The sequence below is a fragment of the Strix uralensis genome, chromosome 31 (assembly GCF_047716275.1).
Source record: "Strix uralensis isolate ZFMK-TIS-50842 chromosome 31, bStrUra1, whole genome shotgun sequence".
Classification (NCBI taxonomy): domain Eukaryota; kingdom Metazoa; phylum Chordata; class Aves; order Strigiformes; family Strigidae; genus Strix; species Strix uralensis.
Genome location: NC_134002.1, coordinates 1,020,743 through 1,038,006, shown reverse-complemented (window position 1 = coordinate 1,038,006; position 17,264 = coordinate 1,020,743). Strand labels below are relative to the sequence as shown.

General features: G+C 51.9%; 1 protein-coding gene across 1 annotated transcript; it reads right to left on the bottom strand.

The window, feature by feature from the left end:
• Positions 1–1,474: 1,474 nt before the first annotated feature.
• Positions 1,475–2,425, bottom strand: LOC141936107 (olfactory receptor 14A16-like). The gene has a single exon (XM_074852834.1). It carries the CDS (start codon positions 2,408–2,410, stop codon positions 1,475–1,477), a length of 936 nt encoding a protein of 311 aa, XP_074708935.1. The 5' UTR covers positions 2,411–2,425.
• Between the last annotated feature and the right edge of the window lie 14,839 nt (positions 2,426–17,264).

Below are 17,264 nucleotides of genomic sequence, written 5' to 3'. Positions count from 1 at the left end.
CTGCCCAGCTGTTCCTGGCTCTGTCCCCGTGCTTCCTGCATGGGCTCAAGCTGGCGGTGCTGCTCTGCAGAGCAAGGGGACTCTGGTGCCCTGGGGTCATGGGGTGACCCTACACTGGCTGTGCTAGTGGCACAGATGGGGAGCAGAGCCAGGCAGATGGGGTTCACTGCTGCTGAGGCCCTTTCCATCTTCCCTGGATGGCTCAAGGGCCAAGGACGGGGCTGGCAGGACCATGGGGTGTCTCCAATGGCAGAAAAGGCGAGGGAGGGCTACAGTAGATACAGCCTGTGGCCTTTCCAAGAGGCTGTCCTGAACCACTCTCCAGTCTTGTGTCCCTTTGCCTGCTGGCTCCTCACAGCCTCTCCAGAAATTGCAGTGCCCTCGTTAACCCATGCTGCCCTCAGGTTCACCTTTTGCTCCAAGAGACTCCACCTTGATGGTCACTCAGTTTATGAGGTGCCACTCACTGCCCCCCCAGACTCACACACTGTCCCTGGAAATACCTTGACCTGTCCTGGCAGCTCCCGATTCTTCTCCAGGATGGCATCTGACATCAGCCTTTCTGCAGGTGGGACAGCAACAGGCAGGTAAATCAAAGAGCAGTTGCTGTCTGTATGGACATGTGCAACCAAGAAGGGAGGTCTTGGTCCAACCCTTGGCCCCTAAACAGATCCCATTAGGCCTCTGTGCTTGTTCCCCTGAAAGCATCAAAAACCTCAAAAGAGGAAAAGTCCATATGAGGGAGAAGTTGTTGAGTGTATTCCTGACACCAGCTTTGGAAGCGGTGTCCAGCCTTCTGGTCATGCCCTGTGGAGCCCCTTTGGTGATGGTTGTGCTGGCATGGAGGCCAGCTCTGACACCGCGGTTCACATGGCCTGATTCTGCCTGCAGCCACAGGGGTGCCACTGAGGACACAACGGGACTGTCAAAAGCTACACAAGAGCTTGGGGGTGACACAAATGCAAGGGAACAGCAGGACAGTATGGAAGAAAGGAGAGGCCAGAACTGAAAAGGCCACACCCTGCTGCTGTCCTTGGCCATGACTGCAGGGAAGCAGCAGCCCCAGCTCACAGGCAGCAGAGAGGCAGTGCCTGCTGAGGCAGCGAGAGGCAGCCCCGAGGGGCACTGGGGCTGCTCCTCCATGGGTCAGCTGGGCCCTTGGCTCCTGAATCCCTTCTGCCTGCTGGGGCTGGGCCCCCAGCTCCAGACCTGATTTAAAGAGATGGGGGTAGAGGCAAATGATTACGTTCTGGCTTCTTTAGCTATGCAAGAGCCTGGTTCCTTCCGTACATTACACTTACCAGACAGAAAAAGGAAGATTTCAAGTGTAGGAAGTTGTATGAATAATATATAATTACAGTTAATATTATCACAAGTGTAACAAACAATTACAAAATAAAGAAAGAGAAGAACAAAAGATAACCTGGAATTTCACTGGATTCCTGGGAGTTCTAAGAGTACGGTGGGCATCTTTTTAATGCTGGAATAATGTGTGTTCATACAGTTTTCTCAGGGCATCCCTGAGCTCCTGGTTCCTCATGCTGTAGATGAGGGGGTTCACTGCTGGAGGCACCACTGAGTACAGAAATGACACCACCAGGTCCAGTGTTGGGGAGGAGATGGAGGGGGGTTTCAGGTGGGCAAACATGGCTGTACTGATTAACAGGGAGATGACAGCCAGGTGAGGGAGGCACGTGGAAAAAGCATTGTGCCGTCCCTGCTCAGAGGGGATCCTCAGCACGACCCTCAAGATCTGAACATATGAAAAAAGAATAAACATAAAACTTCCAAAATCTAGTAAGAGAGTAATTAGGAGAAGCCCAACTTCCCTGAGGTAATCTGAGTCTGAGCAGGAGAGCTTGAGGATCTGGGGGATTTCACAGAAGAACTGATCTATGGTGTTGCCTTGACAGAGAGGTAGTGAAAATGTATCGGCCGTGTGCAGGAGAGAAATGAGCAACCCAGTGCCCCAGGCAGCTGCTGCCATGTGGACACAAGCTCTGCTGCCCAGGAGGGTCCCGTAGTGCAGGGGTTTGCAGATGGCAACGTAGCGGTCGTAGGCCATGACGGTGAGGAGATAAAATTCTGCTGTGATCAAGAAGGCAAAGAAAAAGAGCTGTGAAACACATCCATAGTAGGAGATGTGCGTGTTGTCCCAGAGGGAATTGGCCATGGCTTTGGGGAGAGTGGTGGAGATGCAGCCCAGGTCGAGGAGGGAGAGGTTGAGGAGGAAGAAGTACATGGGGGTGTGCAGGTGGCGGTCACAGGCGATGGCGGTGATGATGAGGCCGTTGCCCAGGAGGGCAGCCAGGTAGATGCCCAGGAAGAGCCAGAAGTGCAAGAGCTGCAGCTCCTGTGTGTCTGCGAATGCCAGGAGGAGGAACTCAGTGATGGAGCTGCCGTTTGACATCTGCTGCCTCTGCAAATTAGGGACTGCCCAAGGAGGAAAATTTAGTGAATGGTTAGGATTGACTTATTTGGGCAAAACTTGCTCCATTTCTCACAGTATCCCCACCCCTCCCAGCCTCTGTCCTTCCAGAAAGACCTTCATGCAGCTCCCGGGCTGGAGCTCTGGTGTTTGCTGGCTGAGGGGGCAGTGGGGAGCAAGGGATTCTGCTGGGGGCTCTGCAGGAGTCAGTCCTGCTGTGCCCCAACAGGCAGAGAGGAACCCGCAGTCATCGCTGGTTAACTCCACTCCGGAAATCCAAGAGATTTCAGCCTTGTCCCTCCCAGGGCCCCCGGCTGCAGAGCAGAGCTGTGGGGCTTTGCTCTTCTGGCTTTGGCTCCTGTTGCCCTGTCCTACCTGAGGAGTGCGTTCTGAAGGCAGACAGCCTGGACATTGCTGCTGCGCTACAAGTGCTCCATGGAGAGTGCGGGGGTGCAAACGGGCAGAGCCTTAGTGCAGAGTGAGGAGAGCCAGGCTGTCCATCAGACTTGCTCTCAGCTGCCCTGGGCTTGCACCTCTGGAATCTGCAGGAGGCTCACACCCAGCTGTTCCCTTGACAGGAAATTGGATGCTGCTGCTGAGAGCAGAGGAATACAGTTGAAAGCTTCCCTCTGCAGTACAGATCTCTGAGATTTTTGATTCCTTGCAGAGTGGGTGCCTGGGAAAAAGAGCCGGCTTTATCTCCAACCCATGGTCAGCATTTCCCAGAGACCCAGAGGCTCGAAGGGGGCTTGGGCACCTTGCTGCCATGGACACATCTGCATGGCAGGACCTGCAGGGCCAGTTGCTGAGCTGCAGCTGAAAGCCCCATCCCCAGAGAGCCTGAAAACAGGAGCAGCAGCAGCAGGAGCAGGTGGAGAACCAAGGAGCAATGCCCCAATGCTTCTGTCAAGGGAGGCCAGGCCAGGGAGGGACAGATGGGCACTGGGGAGAGTCTCCTCTGCTGCAGCTCTGGCTGCACAGGAGGCAGCTCCTGCCCCGGAGCGTGGGGCCTGGAGGGCAGAGACTCTGCTGGGTGGGGGAGGAGACCAGGGGGGGTGGTTAGGTAAAAAGCACTTTTACTGAAGGGTAATAGGGAGGTGCCGAAATACCACACCCCCCCCCCAGATTGTGCTGTCAGCCTGTTTCACTCCCTGCCAATGCCTCTGGTGCCTGGAGCTGTCCCAGCCTGGAGCTGTTTCTCTTTCCCCTTATCTCCTCCCTGTCAATGGTCACAGCCCCCATCCCACCCACTGTGTGCTCAGCTCTGCCCTGCAGACCCCTCCTGGCAGCAGGGCCCTGCCCTGGGGCATTTCTGTGTCTGCAAGTCTAAGGAGAAGGTCAGGAAAACACTGAGGAGATGACTGAGCTTTCTGTAGGCAAATCAATGCTTGAAGGAACTTTATCAAGTTCCTGAAATACCTACTGCTCTGTCAGGGTAACGCTGTAGGAGTGTCCTTATGTTGTCCAAACCTGACAGCTGCATTATGATACCCCACAACCACAGCAGGAAACTGAAAGCACAGACTTCAGAAAGCACCTTTCCTTCCAGGTAGCCCCTGCCTTCATGTGCTTCTTGAAATGCTGCCTCTGCCAAAATCCTGGGGGTGATGTGGAGCTGTGAGCAGCCCTGACCCACACAGCACCCTCTCCACAGCAGAAGGACCCTGCCCTGCCGGGGGTCTCTCCTTCCCCCCACAGCTTCTCCCCACAGCGCCGTGGGCAGCTCCCCGGGTAGGCTGAGTGCTGACCCTGGCAGGCGCCTGGCAGAGTCCCTGCCCCAGCACACAGCCCCTGGGCTGCAGGGACCCTGCTCTCAAGGACAGCCCTGGGCACCCCTGGCTGCACCCGCGCCTGCACACCCCTGCAGCCGTCCCCGGGAGAAGGCAGCCGCCATGGCCTGTCCCTCTGACAGTGCAGCAGGGAAGCCCTGCTCTGGAGCACGGCCTCCTCCTCCAGACACCAGGGACATTCCTGGGGCTGTGCCGGCTTCACCACATCCCTCCACCACCTGCAGCTGCATTGCCCTGCACCCAGAGACTTACTGTGTCAAGGGCTGCGAAGATTTCTCCTCCAGTGAGCTCTCAGCATCCTGCCACTGCCGTCTGCCTTTCCCCTCTCTGTGTCCGGCTCCTCTGCCCTCGGTGCCTGCAGGCAGTGCCCTCAGCCCTGCTGCGCTTTGCAGAGGAGCTGCTCCTGGGCAGAGCTGTCTCTCTGCAGTGCTGACCACTTGCCCTGAGCTCCCTCCGTCCCAGGAGCCCGGCCCAGCTCTGCAGCAGAGGACCAGCCCAAGTCATTTTAATGACCCCTCAGGTGGGTTTGGAGCTGTGTCCGTGAACCTCTGAGAGTGATATGAAGATGAAGGTTCTTGTCAAGTAGTCCAAATCAGATGCAAACTCCAAAGTTTCTTGCAGTTTTAATGGGTCCCACTGAGGACCGTTACTGACCAAGCCTCCCCAGGGGCTGGTTAAAGCAGAAATCTCCAGGCAGAGATGACAGGGAAACAAAGGCCATGAAAAGGTGGAACAGATCTGAGTAAACCTGGATGTGTTACATTAAGCAAAAAGGCCTAGACCTGACCCCCAGCCTCTGGGAATGGAGAACCTGTCCCTCACACATTGCTCAGGGCTCTTCCTGTGGCAGTGTGGTGTGAGGATGGGCAATGACAGGGCAGGATGATGGTCCAACACCTCCCAGGCTCTCTGGTGGGGAAGGGGAGGCCATGAGACCCAGTGCTGGAAGGGGAAGGTGCTTCCTCATTGGCATCAGTGGCAGAGACAACAGCCAGAGCCAAGGGCAGAAAGAGCTCATCTCTGCTGGGGGATTTTCAGACTTTCTTCATCCCTCTATCATCTCCACCACAGGCTGTCTCATGTGTCCCACACCTGCACCTCTTTCTCTGCAGGCTGGAGACCTCCACCCAGCTTCCACACCTTGCTCTCACCTCAGCATCTCCCTTCCTTTACTGAGATCTCTCCATCCTCCTTGACTACTCCTTGAAACGGAAAGCCTGGGGCTGCTCCATTCTCCCTCTGGGTGACTTGTTACACCACAGCACTGCCCTTCGAGTGACATTTCTCTGTGTCCAATCTGGGCCTCCCCAGATGCACTTTGTCATATTAATTTTTTCTCATGCTGTATCTCACTACAAAGAAAAGCTCCATCATCTCTGAAATCCCCCCTCAGTCACTCTCAGGCTACTCCTATAGTGCCTGGAGCCTCCACACCACTGGGCCAAAGAACTCCAGGTCCCTCAGCCACCCCACACAGCTCATGGGCACCAGGTCCCAAACCCCACCTTGTCAGACCTTCACTCAACACTCTCCAGGTCCTCCCTACTTCTCCAAAATGGGGAGCCACACCCTGGGACACATCCATGTTTGTGGGGCCACACCAGCTGGTCAGTTCCCAGCCTGACCTGACATATAGGGCTATTTGCTCCCCTCCCCCCACTGATGTAGGACTGGCCCCTTTTCACTGTAGAACTTCAGGTGAATTCCATTTCAGAATCCCAGAGATATACAAGGTCCCCCTGGACTGAAGCTCCATTTGGTCAGCTTTTCATGTTTGTGTGTAGCTGGCTCATCTCGACTGTGATGTCTCTCACAAGAGAAGAACATGAGGAGTTGCAGACCACCAAAAATACCCTCCCCTGCAGAAGCTGTGGTGTCCTGGGTGTCTGGTACTGATAAAGCCATGGGGATGGACTCAGAGAGGAAGTTGTCCTTTATGGGAGAGAACAGCAGGAATGTGTGGAGCTCTGGCTGGGGATGGACGATGAGTCAGCTGTGAGCTGAAGGGTCGTGGGCAACATTGTAGTGGGTGCATATCAGCTATGGACCCCCTGATGAGGAACTGGAAGTATATGGACCTTCTTCATTTAACTGGAAGAAGCCCTGGTCCTCATAGCAGACCTAAACTATCCCAAAATTTGCTGAAGGGGCAACATACCCAAGTGAAAGCCATCCAGAAGATTTTTGGATTTAATTGCCAACATCATACCAACAAGGGTGACTGAAGAGGCAGTGAGGGGAGGTATCCTGCAGGAAATCAGACTTAGAAACAAGGAAGAGCTGCTCAGGGATTTAACAATCAGGGGTGGGAAAGTAGAGTTGAGGCTCCTGAGAGAAGGGAACAAGGCCAAGAACAGGACTTCAGGAGAGTAGGCTTTAGCCTGCTGATGAACCTGCTTGGAAGAATTCCATGTGACAGGTCACCGAAGAATTTCCCAGATTAAGACACCAAAGTGAATCAAAAGAGAGGAAGATAGTAGGGTCCACAGACATAGGCTCTGCTTACAATATAAAAAGCTGGAGTTAGATGTCAGACAAGTACAAGATTTAGAAATGGAATTACAGATTTTACAAAATGGGCTTGAGAAATCAGGAAGGCAGCTCAGTTTCTAGCAGAGCAGCATATAGTCACTAACACCAGTGACAATAAATGCAATGCATTCCCTGCAGTCTGGGAACTCAAGAGTAAGTCTTGGTCAAGATCCATAGGTTGTACTGGGAAGGCCCAGGTTCCTGTGTGCTGGCACCATGGATCCTGGTACCCTTGACAGCAGATTCTTGGGGATGACCCACAGCTGAAGTTGTCATTGGGAACCCGAGAAAGTTGGCCCTGTTATTAGCAGGCACAGGAGCATCCATGAACACTCTTGGGTCATCTGGGGTAACCTCAGGCTGAATATTTCTTGAAGAAGCGACCTCATGTGGCTGTGACAGAGCCCATCATCTTGACCCAATTTGTGAAAATGTAACCTTCCAACCAGGGAATAATTCAAGGGAGTCATGTGAACAGACCCATCAGGTCAATCCCCATAGTAAGGGAAAGGAATATTTATTATGCTGTGGATGCAGAGGGCAATAATTATTGGATTATGCCTCAGAATATTCAAGGAGAATCTCATCAAGCTCCTCCATGAGCTGAGGCAAACACTCTGAGCAGAGTGAAGGACAGTGAGTGCTGGCCTAACACAAAGAAGGATGTAGATCTCTGGGGTAGGAGCTGTCTGTCTCGTGCCATGACCAGTGCAGATTACACTGGAGTAAAAGCCCCAGCCCAGCACCAACAGAGTGGAGGCCCACGGCCACAACGGCAGATTGATTTGGTGGGAGCTCTGCCAGTGACAGCTTGAAACACCAAGTGCATCTTGGTAGTAGCAGATCCTTTTAGTGAACGGACAGAAGCCCCCTTGCAAAACCAACATGGTTGCCACCACTGCAGATCTCCTGTTGAACGCTGTTATTTCTTGCTGGGGTCTGCTCCACAGCACTGAGTCTGATCTCAGCACCGACTTTGTTGCAATAATTCTGCATGAGCACTGCAAAGCCTGAACGCGACACGTCCCACCCTGTTTCTGCCAACACGGGGGGCAGAGGAGAGGGAAAGGCCAGTGAAGGGGCTGGGTTTGTCTGTTGAACGTGGGGTGCAGCAGTGATGAGGAGTCAAGGGAGTGGATGGGGAGAGACAGGGAAAGGCACAACAAATTGTGTTGTTGATTATGAAGCCATTCCTCTTCCAGTAACCTGATTGGCCAGCAGCTGGCCCCAGCAGCTGCTGGGGGGGGGGGGGGGGGCAAGACGTTCATCACAAAATCGATCATCCCAGCAGCGAGAAGACAGGGACAGAGAGGAAGGGGAGAGTCAGGCCAAGTGGAGCTGGCTGGAATGGGGATGATTATGACATCAATTCCACTGCAGCAGCCTGCCTGGCCCTCAGGAGACATGCTGGCCAGCAGGCATTGTGAGGTCATCCAGTGCATCAAAAAACACACCTAACAGAAAATATATCCTCAGGGAGGAGAGGGGGTGAGGCAGGTGGAAGAGGCCCACCTGGGGTCTGATTCTGGGGGCAACTCTATTACTCTGACCTGACCAACCATGGCAGACAGAAGGGCAGGCAGGGCTCATGACCACCCTGCTCAGAATTAGCCCTGAGATGGATGAAAAATCTTTTCCTTATCTCCAGGTTGAACATCCCCTCTTTCACCCAACACTCACCTTCCATCCTCTGAACATGCACCATGGTGCAGAGTCTAGTTCTCTATTCTTTACGGCCTTCTCGGAGGTGCTGCCAGGCTGCACTGAGGTCCCCCTCAGCCCTCCCTTCTCCAGGATGAACAAGCCCAGCTCCCTCAGCCTCTCCTCACAGGAAAAGGGTTCCAGACCCGGCCTATCTTGGGGGCCATTCACTAAATGCCCTCCAGCTTGCCAACATCATTCCTGTCCTGGGGGTCTGAAATCCAAACACAGTAACCTGGACAATGCCCTCTCTTGATCTCCTGGCCGCACTCCTGGCCATCAAGCCCTGGGGGCAGCTGGCCTCCCTTGCTGCCAGGGCACACGGCTGCCTCCTGCCCAACTCACCAAGACCTTTCCCACAGGGCTTCTCCCAGCCAGGCAGCCCCCAGCCTGTGCCATTGCCAGGGGGATGTCCTGCAGGGTCACACACTGGCACTTGTCCTTGCTGCATTTCCTGAGCTTCCTGCCAGTACGAGCTCTCCTGCTCCTTTAGCCCTTTCCCTGAGCACTGAGGCCTGGAGACCTTTTCAATAAAGACTCAGGCAAGGATGACATTGAGTCCCCCAGCCCTACCTGTGTCTGCTGCTGTTCAATCACCCTCCCCATTCAGCACCAGCCCTGCATTTCCCTTGTTCATTCTTGCTCTCTAACGAGCCACTGATGGTCATCTTTTTGCTCTTCACTTTCCTTGTCACCACGGGCTCCAGGCAAGCTTTGCCTTCCTAAAACCAACGAAGTCAATCTGAAAAACAGTGAAGTCAATCTCTATAAATGTCTCCTTTGTAAACTGTCCTTGCTGTCACCTCCTGGCAGCTGCTTGCTGGCCCCTGTCAGAGCCAGCCCTGTCCCTGCAATGGCCCTGCACAGGGTCACAGAACCTTTGAGGCTGGAAGGCAGCCAGGTTCCAGCTTCTCTAAGCTGCCTCTTCATGCTTCATTTTAGTCAGCAGCTCCTTTCTCATCCCTGCCAGCCTCCTGCCACCTTTGCATGACTTCCTGCATGTCAGGGTGGAGACTTCTGGAGCTGGAAGAGATCCTTGGCCATCAAACAGCTCTCTGCACCCCTCTTCTCTGCAGAGTGGAATCCCATGGGATCCTTCCAATCAAGTCCCTCAGCAGGCCAAAACCTGCTCTCATGAAGCCTTGTTCCCTTCTCTCACCAGCCTCAGCTCTACCTTCTCCCCCCCGACTGTTCCATCTCTCACCACCTCTTCCTTGTTTGTAAGGATGAAGTCCCACAGGGCACCTCACCTCACTGCCAGCTCAATCACCCTTCTCAGGACAAGCCAACAAGCTCCAAAAGCAGCCTGTGTGGCTTGCACCTTGCTGTTTGCCCTTCTGCAGATACGGGCATAGTGTAAGTCCTCCGTGAGGATCACGGCCTGCAAACATGAGGCTTCTTCCAGTTGTCTGAAGAAGGCCTCATCTACTTCCCCTTCCTGACCAGGAGGTGTGGAGCAGACATCCACCCACCACAGCATTGTCCATGTTGTTCTTCCCTCTCATGTTGACCCCTCAGCTCTCAGCTGACTCCTCATCCATCCCCAGGCCGAGCTCCAGGCATTGCTGATGCTCTTTCCTACAAAGAACAATTTCCCCTCTGGGTCAAGACCCATGGCCTTATCAGTACCAGATGCCCAAGTCCCAACAGTTTCTCCGGGAGGTGGTTTGGGCAACCTTATTCCTCCAGCCGATACTTGCAGACCCTCTGGGCTCTCTATTATCCGATCTGGACTTACACTCTCAAAAATACTGGGCTCCCAGGCCTCTTCTACTCACTGGTTGCTCCTGTTTGATGTTCACTACTGGTTACACCCACTGACATACACACCAACGTGACATGCACACACACCGGTCTCACCAGTTGCTGGTCCCCAAAGAACAGTTGGAAGAGGAACTGACATCATTTACCTGGACTTGGGCAAAGCAGTAGACACTCTCCTACATGACATCCTTGTCTATAAACTAGAGATACGTGGATTTGACAGATGAACCACTCAGTGATAAGGAATTGGCTGGACAGTCTCACTCCAAGAGCTGCAGTCAGTGGCTTGATGTCCAAGTGGAGAGTGCTGGCGAGTGGCGTTCCTCAGGGTCAGTGTTGAGACCGGTGCTGTTTAAGATCTTTGTTGGTGACATGGAGAGAGGGATCGAGTGCACCCTCAGAAAGTTCACCGACACTAAGCTGTGTGGTGAGGCTGACACACTTGAGGGAAGGGATGTGCCCTCCAGAGGGACCTGGACAGGCTGGAGATGGGACTGTGCAAACCTGATGGAGTTCAACAAGGCCAAGTGCAAGGTCCTGCACACTCTTTTCCTGTCCCAGTTAAGACTGGGCCAGGTCCCAGTACAAGCTGGATCCCTTTAAAACCTACAGGTACAGACTGGACCCTGTCCCAGTAGGAACTGGATCACCCTGCACCTCCCGGTACAGACTGGATCCCATCCCAGCATAAACTGCATCATTTCACACCCTCCCAGTACAGACTGAGCACTGTCCCCCTACAAAGTGGTTTCCTTTTTCCCCTTCCAGTGTAGAATGACCCCTTCCCAGTACCAACTGTATCCCTTGCCTCCCTCCCAGTACACACTGGGCCCTGTCCCAGTACAAACTGGGTTCCCTGTTCACTCCCAGTACAGATTGGGCATCGTCTCAGTATAGACTGGGACCTTTTTTAGTACAAACTGGTTCCCATGACACCTCCTAGTAGAGACTAGGCCCATTCCCAGTACAAAGTGGAACTTCTCATCCCCTCCCAGTGCAGAATGTGGTGGGTTCCAGTGCAAAGTGGATGCCCTGACTACCTCCCAGTATAGCCTGGGCCTGGTCCCAGAACAAACTGGTTCCCTTTATCCCCTCCCAGTTAAGACTGAGCCCCATCCCAGTACAAACTGAAACCCCTGGCACCATCCCCAGTAGCTCCTGGGATCTGTCCCAGTACAAACTGGATGCCTTTAACCCCTCCCAGTAGAGACTGGGCCCCTTCCCAGTCCAAACTGGATGCCCACATGGAGATGTGGTGGGTCCCAGTCCACCTTGATACCCTCCCAGTACAGACTTGGCCCCTCCCAGTACAAACTGGATCATCTGACCCCCACCCCCATCCCCATCCAGATTAGGCCTCTTCCCAGTTGTAAATGGATCTCCTGCTCCCTTCCAGTACAGGCTGGGCCCTCTCCCAGTACAAATTGGATCCCCCAGTGCCTCCCACTCCAAACTGGAGTCTGTTCCTGTACCCCTGGCCTCCCAGCACAGCCATCTTGGAAACCCAGTTGAAACTTGAAAGGAAATTCAAGGGCAGTATCATAAGATTTTATTATTTTTGGAATATATAAGAAATAAAGATAATGGGTGGTCCCAGCTGGATTTAATAAAGGAGTTGTAGATAAATCTGAGATATTTCACATCCTTTTGGCCTCATATTTTACCAATTCTCTTTAATTTTGCCTCAAGGCAGGAAAGACATCCAAAAGACTCAAGTCAGAGGCTACTTGTGCAAAATCAAATGTTACTGCTCAAAAAAACCCAAGATTTATAAATTTTTATATCCACGGGGGGGTGTGTGTGAAAAGTGTCATCGGCTTCTTTGTCCATGTCCACAGCCTGTGAAAAAATCTACATTTTACAGACTAGAGTCAAACTGAAAATGAAATTGTCTTACACACTGGTTACACTGAGGGCTTTCCTGCAAATATTTCAACTTTTGGCCAAAATCTTTATTCAGGGGCTTCATGGTTTGAGCCCAGGGAAAAATTGAGCCTCATGCAGCTGCTCACTGCCCCCTCCCCCCCCCACTGGTGCTGGGAAGGAGAAAAATGAATCAAAAAAGGCTCAGGAATGGAGATAAAGAGAGGGAGGGGTCACTCACCCATTGTGGTCACGGGTAAAAAGATGGGTTTGTTAGGAGAAGAAAAAAGTCACTTTGATTCAAAATACTAACGATAATGACATTTAACATCCATGCGAAGCGTTATCGTATCTTCAAAACCCTTCCCTCCCTTCCTCACCACAAGAAAGAACTTCAGCATATTTATACACTCCAAACTACATGATTATGTAATTACTACAGGGATTATTGATTAGTTACTTATCAATTCTACCCCTCATTGGTCAGTAACAGACTCGCTTCAATTTAAAGTTACAGTGAGTTTTTAATTTTCTGAGCACGCTCCAAGGGTTGAGGGTTTTATTTGGGCAGGGGTCTTCGAAGCACCGGGTGGGTTTTTTACTATTAAGATAGTTCTTCCAAAGGACACTCTAATCTCCAATTAAACTAATTTACATTCAACTATTTTAACAAGCTTCCATTTACCAGGATGTTTCTCTTCTTCAAGGACGGTAGCTCCTGATTAGAAGTTTCTTTCTAATTATCGTTGATGGTTTGAAGAACTGACTGAGTGAGGAGATGTGTCTAATTTGTCCTTGGGTTTGATGAGAAACACTTCTATGCACAATAATACGTACTACGTTCCCTTGGGTGTGATGAGAAACTGTTGTGCCGCCTACAACATGCGATGAGAAAGAGTTGCGCAGCCTACAATGCGTGATGAGAAACAGTTGTGCGGCCTGTAATTTGCGATGAGAAACAGTTGTGCGGTCTACAGAGGCACTACTGCCATCGTTAACTGTCTCGGCCTTGACCAAAGACGAGTCCAACTTGGAGCTGGGGGAGCTTTGAGAAGCTTCTCACAGGGGGCCACCGCTGTAGCCCCTTCCCCCGTGACAAAAACCCCACCACACACACAAACCCAGCACAAAAGGTTGATGCAGTTCCCCACAAAATGGTGGCCACTGCCTCTGAGATACACGGGGGGAGCTGAAGCCCTGACATGGGACTGGGAAATGTGACCCTGGGCTGGTGGGAGAATTTCTGGAGCAGGAGCTGGTGGACAGGCAGGGTGGGCCAAAGCATCTCGGGCGAGAAAACTCGTTTCTCACCCTTGAGTGGAAAAGTCTGGAGAATTGCACCCAAACTGTCCAGCACTGTAGGAGGATGAGAAATGAGTGGGTCTAGATGGTACAGAGCCTGCTTGGAGATACTCCTGTAACCCAGAAACACTGGGATTAGTGCAGATTTGGTTCTTTAAAAATAAGCATCTAATATATTTTGCCTCTTTGCTTCTCTCTGTGAATCAAAGGAGCTTGTGACGTCAAGGTGTGACATGCTGTGAGTGAATATGGACAGAGTCTGGGGCAGGGGGTGTTTGGGGGTTCTTGGGCACTCTGCTCGAGAAAAAAATGTGTTTTCCTTTGGTCTAAGGCCATCTCCACTGTGGAAAGTGGGCTTCAGAGGAGTAAGGTGGACTTAATATACAGCAGAGGAGTGTCTTAGTTTTGAACCATGCCTTCTGTTGATTTAGCTTTCTGACAATTAAATATTCTGTGTCCACATGAGGTGACTTTCAAGTACAACAGGTGGGAGTTGGTGTCAATGGGCTGAGAGATGCAGCTACAGCCTGTTGTGGAGAAAGCTCAGATATGAACAAAGGTGCTAGAAGTGCCAGGGGGCTGATGAGAGAAATGTGGAGTTGGAGGTAGGACAAAGATTGCCCAGAGAGTGTCTGACATAGAGGGTCTTGGCTTCCCGACATGTTCAGCCTCTATCAGCAGATGCTCAGGATCAATATCCATTGGAGTTTGCTGATGTCACTTAATGTGTGAGCAGAAAAATAAGCAGTAGTGGAAAAAGAAGAAATTTTTTCTTAATCGCATTTAGTCCTGAAAATTTTTCACTTTGACTGCACACATGAAACCTCTCAAATTAACCACTTCAGAAGTGAGGAATGAAGTTCTGCCCAGAGACTTGGCTTGTCAGGGGGATTTGCGTGTTAATGAGCCCTCTGGTGCCAAGTTCCTGAACTGCAGGTCCAGAAAAGGGATTGAAGTGCCCTCTAGAGAAGGGAAAGTCAGCAGCAAACCTCCAAGTCTCTGAGGGTGTCAGTGATCCCCAGCGAGGGCCATGACTGAAGAGGCCAGGGAGGGAATGAGGAGACAAGGTTCCTGTCCCTGGGGGCTGGGGAAGCAGGAAGTCAGAGGCACTGCTTATGGGTTGAAAATCAAATGTTCAGGGGACTGTGAAAGGCCTTGATGTGTTTCATTAACAGGATGGTGAAGCCCTGACACCCATCCCCTGGGAACGGGGATCCTTTCCCTGCTGGGATGCTCAGGGCTCTTCCTGGGGGCAGTGAGATGCAGGGGGGTGTGATGCCGATGCAGGACAGCGGTAGGACTCCCCCCAGGCTCTGTGGAGGTTGGAGGAGGAGGCAACAAAGCGCTGTGGCTGTAGGAACTGGTGTCCTGTCAGGGTCCTCAGTGGAAGCGAGAGCAGCCATAGTCAAAAGGACAAGGATTTCAGTTCTGTTGGGGGGTCCCCAGCCTCAACCAAGGGTCCATCCCCACCACAGGCTGTCCCACACTTTCCCATGCCTCTGCTTGTTTCTTTGCCAATTTTAACCACCAGCCCTGCTTCCCCACCTCACTCTGACCTCATGCTGTCCGACATTTACTGATGACCCTATGTCCTCAGTATTTCTTCAAACAGAAAACTGACTTTCTGAGGATTGCGAAAGGCTGTGAGATCCCCATAAACTGTGTAGCCTTTTCCAAAGCCCTGCTAATGCTCCTCCATCACCAATGATGCCCCAGTCCCCAGCCTCACTTGAATCTTCTATTTAACCCCATGTCCTAGCACTGAACTGCACGTCCTCCTTCTTCTGCTGCCTCAGAATCAAAACTCAACCTGTTTCACCTCAGCGTGATGCACTTCCACCCCCCACTACTTCCCACCTTCTTCCTGCCTTTTACACACACACTGTCACACACACTCCTCTCTCTCCCTGCATTCCCATGTGTCCCCAAAATCCTTCTGCTTCCCCTGCAGTGATGGGACCTCAGCACAGGATTGTGCATTCTCCAGGCTGATGGATGTTTCCTGAGGTCCATCCAAGTGTGGGGAGCAAAGGAAGAAATGAGAGGTGTCTCAGCATCCCCACCAGCCCCAGGGCTAAAGGCCAGCCATGGCATGAGGAGATGGAGGCCAGTGTCTCCCTGTGTCCCCTGCTCCTGTCTCCAAGGCACCCTTATTGTCCACTCCCAGCAAGACCCTCTGTGCGAGCCCCTCTCTCTGGAAAAGACTCTTGTCCCAGAGGCTCCTTAGGCTTCTCCAGCTGCCCCAGCAATAGAGAAACTTGCCCTCAGCTGGTGCATTTAGAAATAGGTTTCTCTTGGTCATTTATTCCCCCTGGAAACACAGAGCTGCTCCTTTCTTCTTCTCCAGGGATGTCCCTGCCCCCAGAGAGCCTTTCACCAATGAAATGTTTCCATGCTGAACTGACCTGTCTCTCCTACCCCTCCCCGTTCTCTCCACAGGGCCCTGAGCTGGTGGTGCAGCTCTGCAGCATGAGTTTGCTGTGGTGCCTGAAAGCCATGGGGTGACTGTCCCAGGCAGATCCCTGTGATCATTCTCCATCTCTGGGGGAACTGGGCACCCACAGGGGAAGGCTCAGCCCAGGCCTACTCCCTGACACATCTCCATGTGCCCTCCTTCCATGGAGAACCTGAGCAAAGCAGCATGGCATTGTGGGGGCAATTTCTTCAGCCTGACCTCAGCTTTGGAAGAAGAGCCCAACCTCCAGACATTGAGGAAATCCCCTTTTATTACAGAGATGCCACATGGGAGGCCAGCTGTGCCATCGTGCCAGACACATGAGAACAGACCCCTGGGTCAGACAGGCTGGTTCATGCCTCTGGGGAAGTGGAGTGGGTGCAGACATGGACAAACACGGTTATCACAGATAAAATGCCCAAAGCACAAGAGGTTCCTGTGATGAATGTGAAATCACTTTTGAAGAGACATGGGCAGGTTAATGGTGCTGAGAAACAGCTGATTGAATCAGCTTCTGCAAAGACTCTTTAAACTCCTGGTTCCTCATGCTGTAGATGAGGGGGTTCACTGCTGGAGGTACCACTGAGTACGGAAATGACACCACAGAGAATGCTCCTGCAGAGAGAATTCCATCAACAAATAACTCTTTGTTCATTTAATATTTGATTGACTTCATGAGCAGTCCCCAACACACCCTTGGCTGGACACGAACAACATTTTGTCCTAAGGAGCAGCCTCATCCCAGCTTCATTCCGTGGTCCGTAACTGTGAGACAAACCCTGCAGTAAAAGTGGAGTGTTTGTGGGAGAGGGTGTTAACTGAAATGACCCGCAGTGCATCCTTTGGCCTGGCTCTCGGGATGCTCAGAGCCAAGTGAACTCTGAAGGAAAGTAAATCTGGATTTGGTGCTTACATAAAAAAACATTTAAATCTCTTTCTTGCTTAGGTGGTAGAAGTAGCAAAATTCTTGTTATTGTTTGCTTGTGTAAAGGTGGTATGGGAATTGCACAGAATGAAATTAACCATGCAGCCTGAGCTAACAAATATCTTAAGGAGGAAAAGGGTGTTAAAAAGCTCCACAAGTGAGTGATTAAACAAGGGAAATGCCCTGGGAGGTTCCACTGTTTTAAAGCAGCAGATTCCATCTCTCCAGCCTTGTGAAGTCTATGTTAGTCACAGCAAACTGGAAAGCTTAAAAGCCACTAAGAAAGGCAACTTGTGCCATTGGGACCCTGTGCTGTGCCTGAAATGAATCCCAGGATCTCCTGAGAGAAACAGATGAGAAGGTAAAGAATGAGCAAAAGGAGAAGGAATTTCCCAAATTACAAGAACCATCTTAATCAAAAGAGAGGAAGATCTTAGAGTCCACAGATACAGACTCTGGTATCAAATAAATAAATGGAGGTGAACGTTGGACAAGAAACAGAAC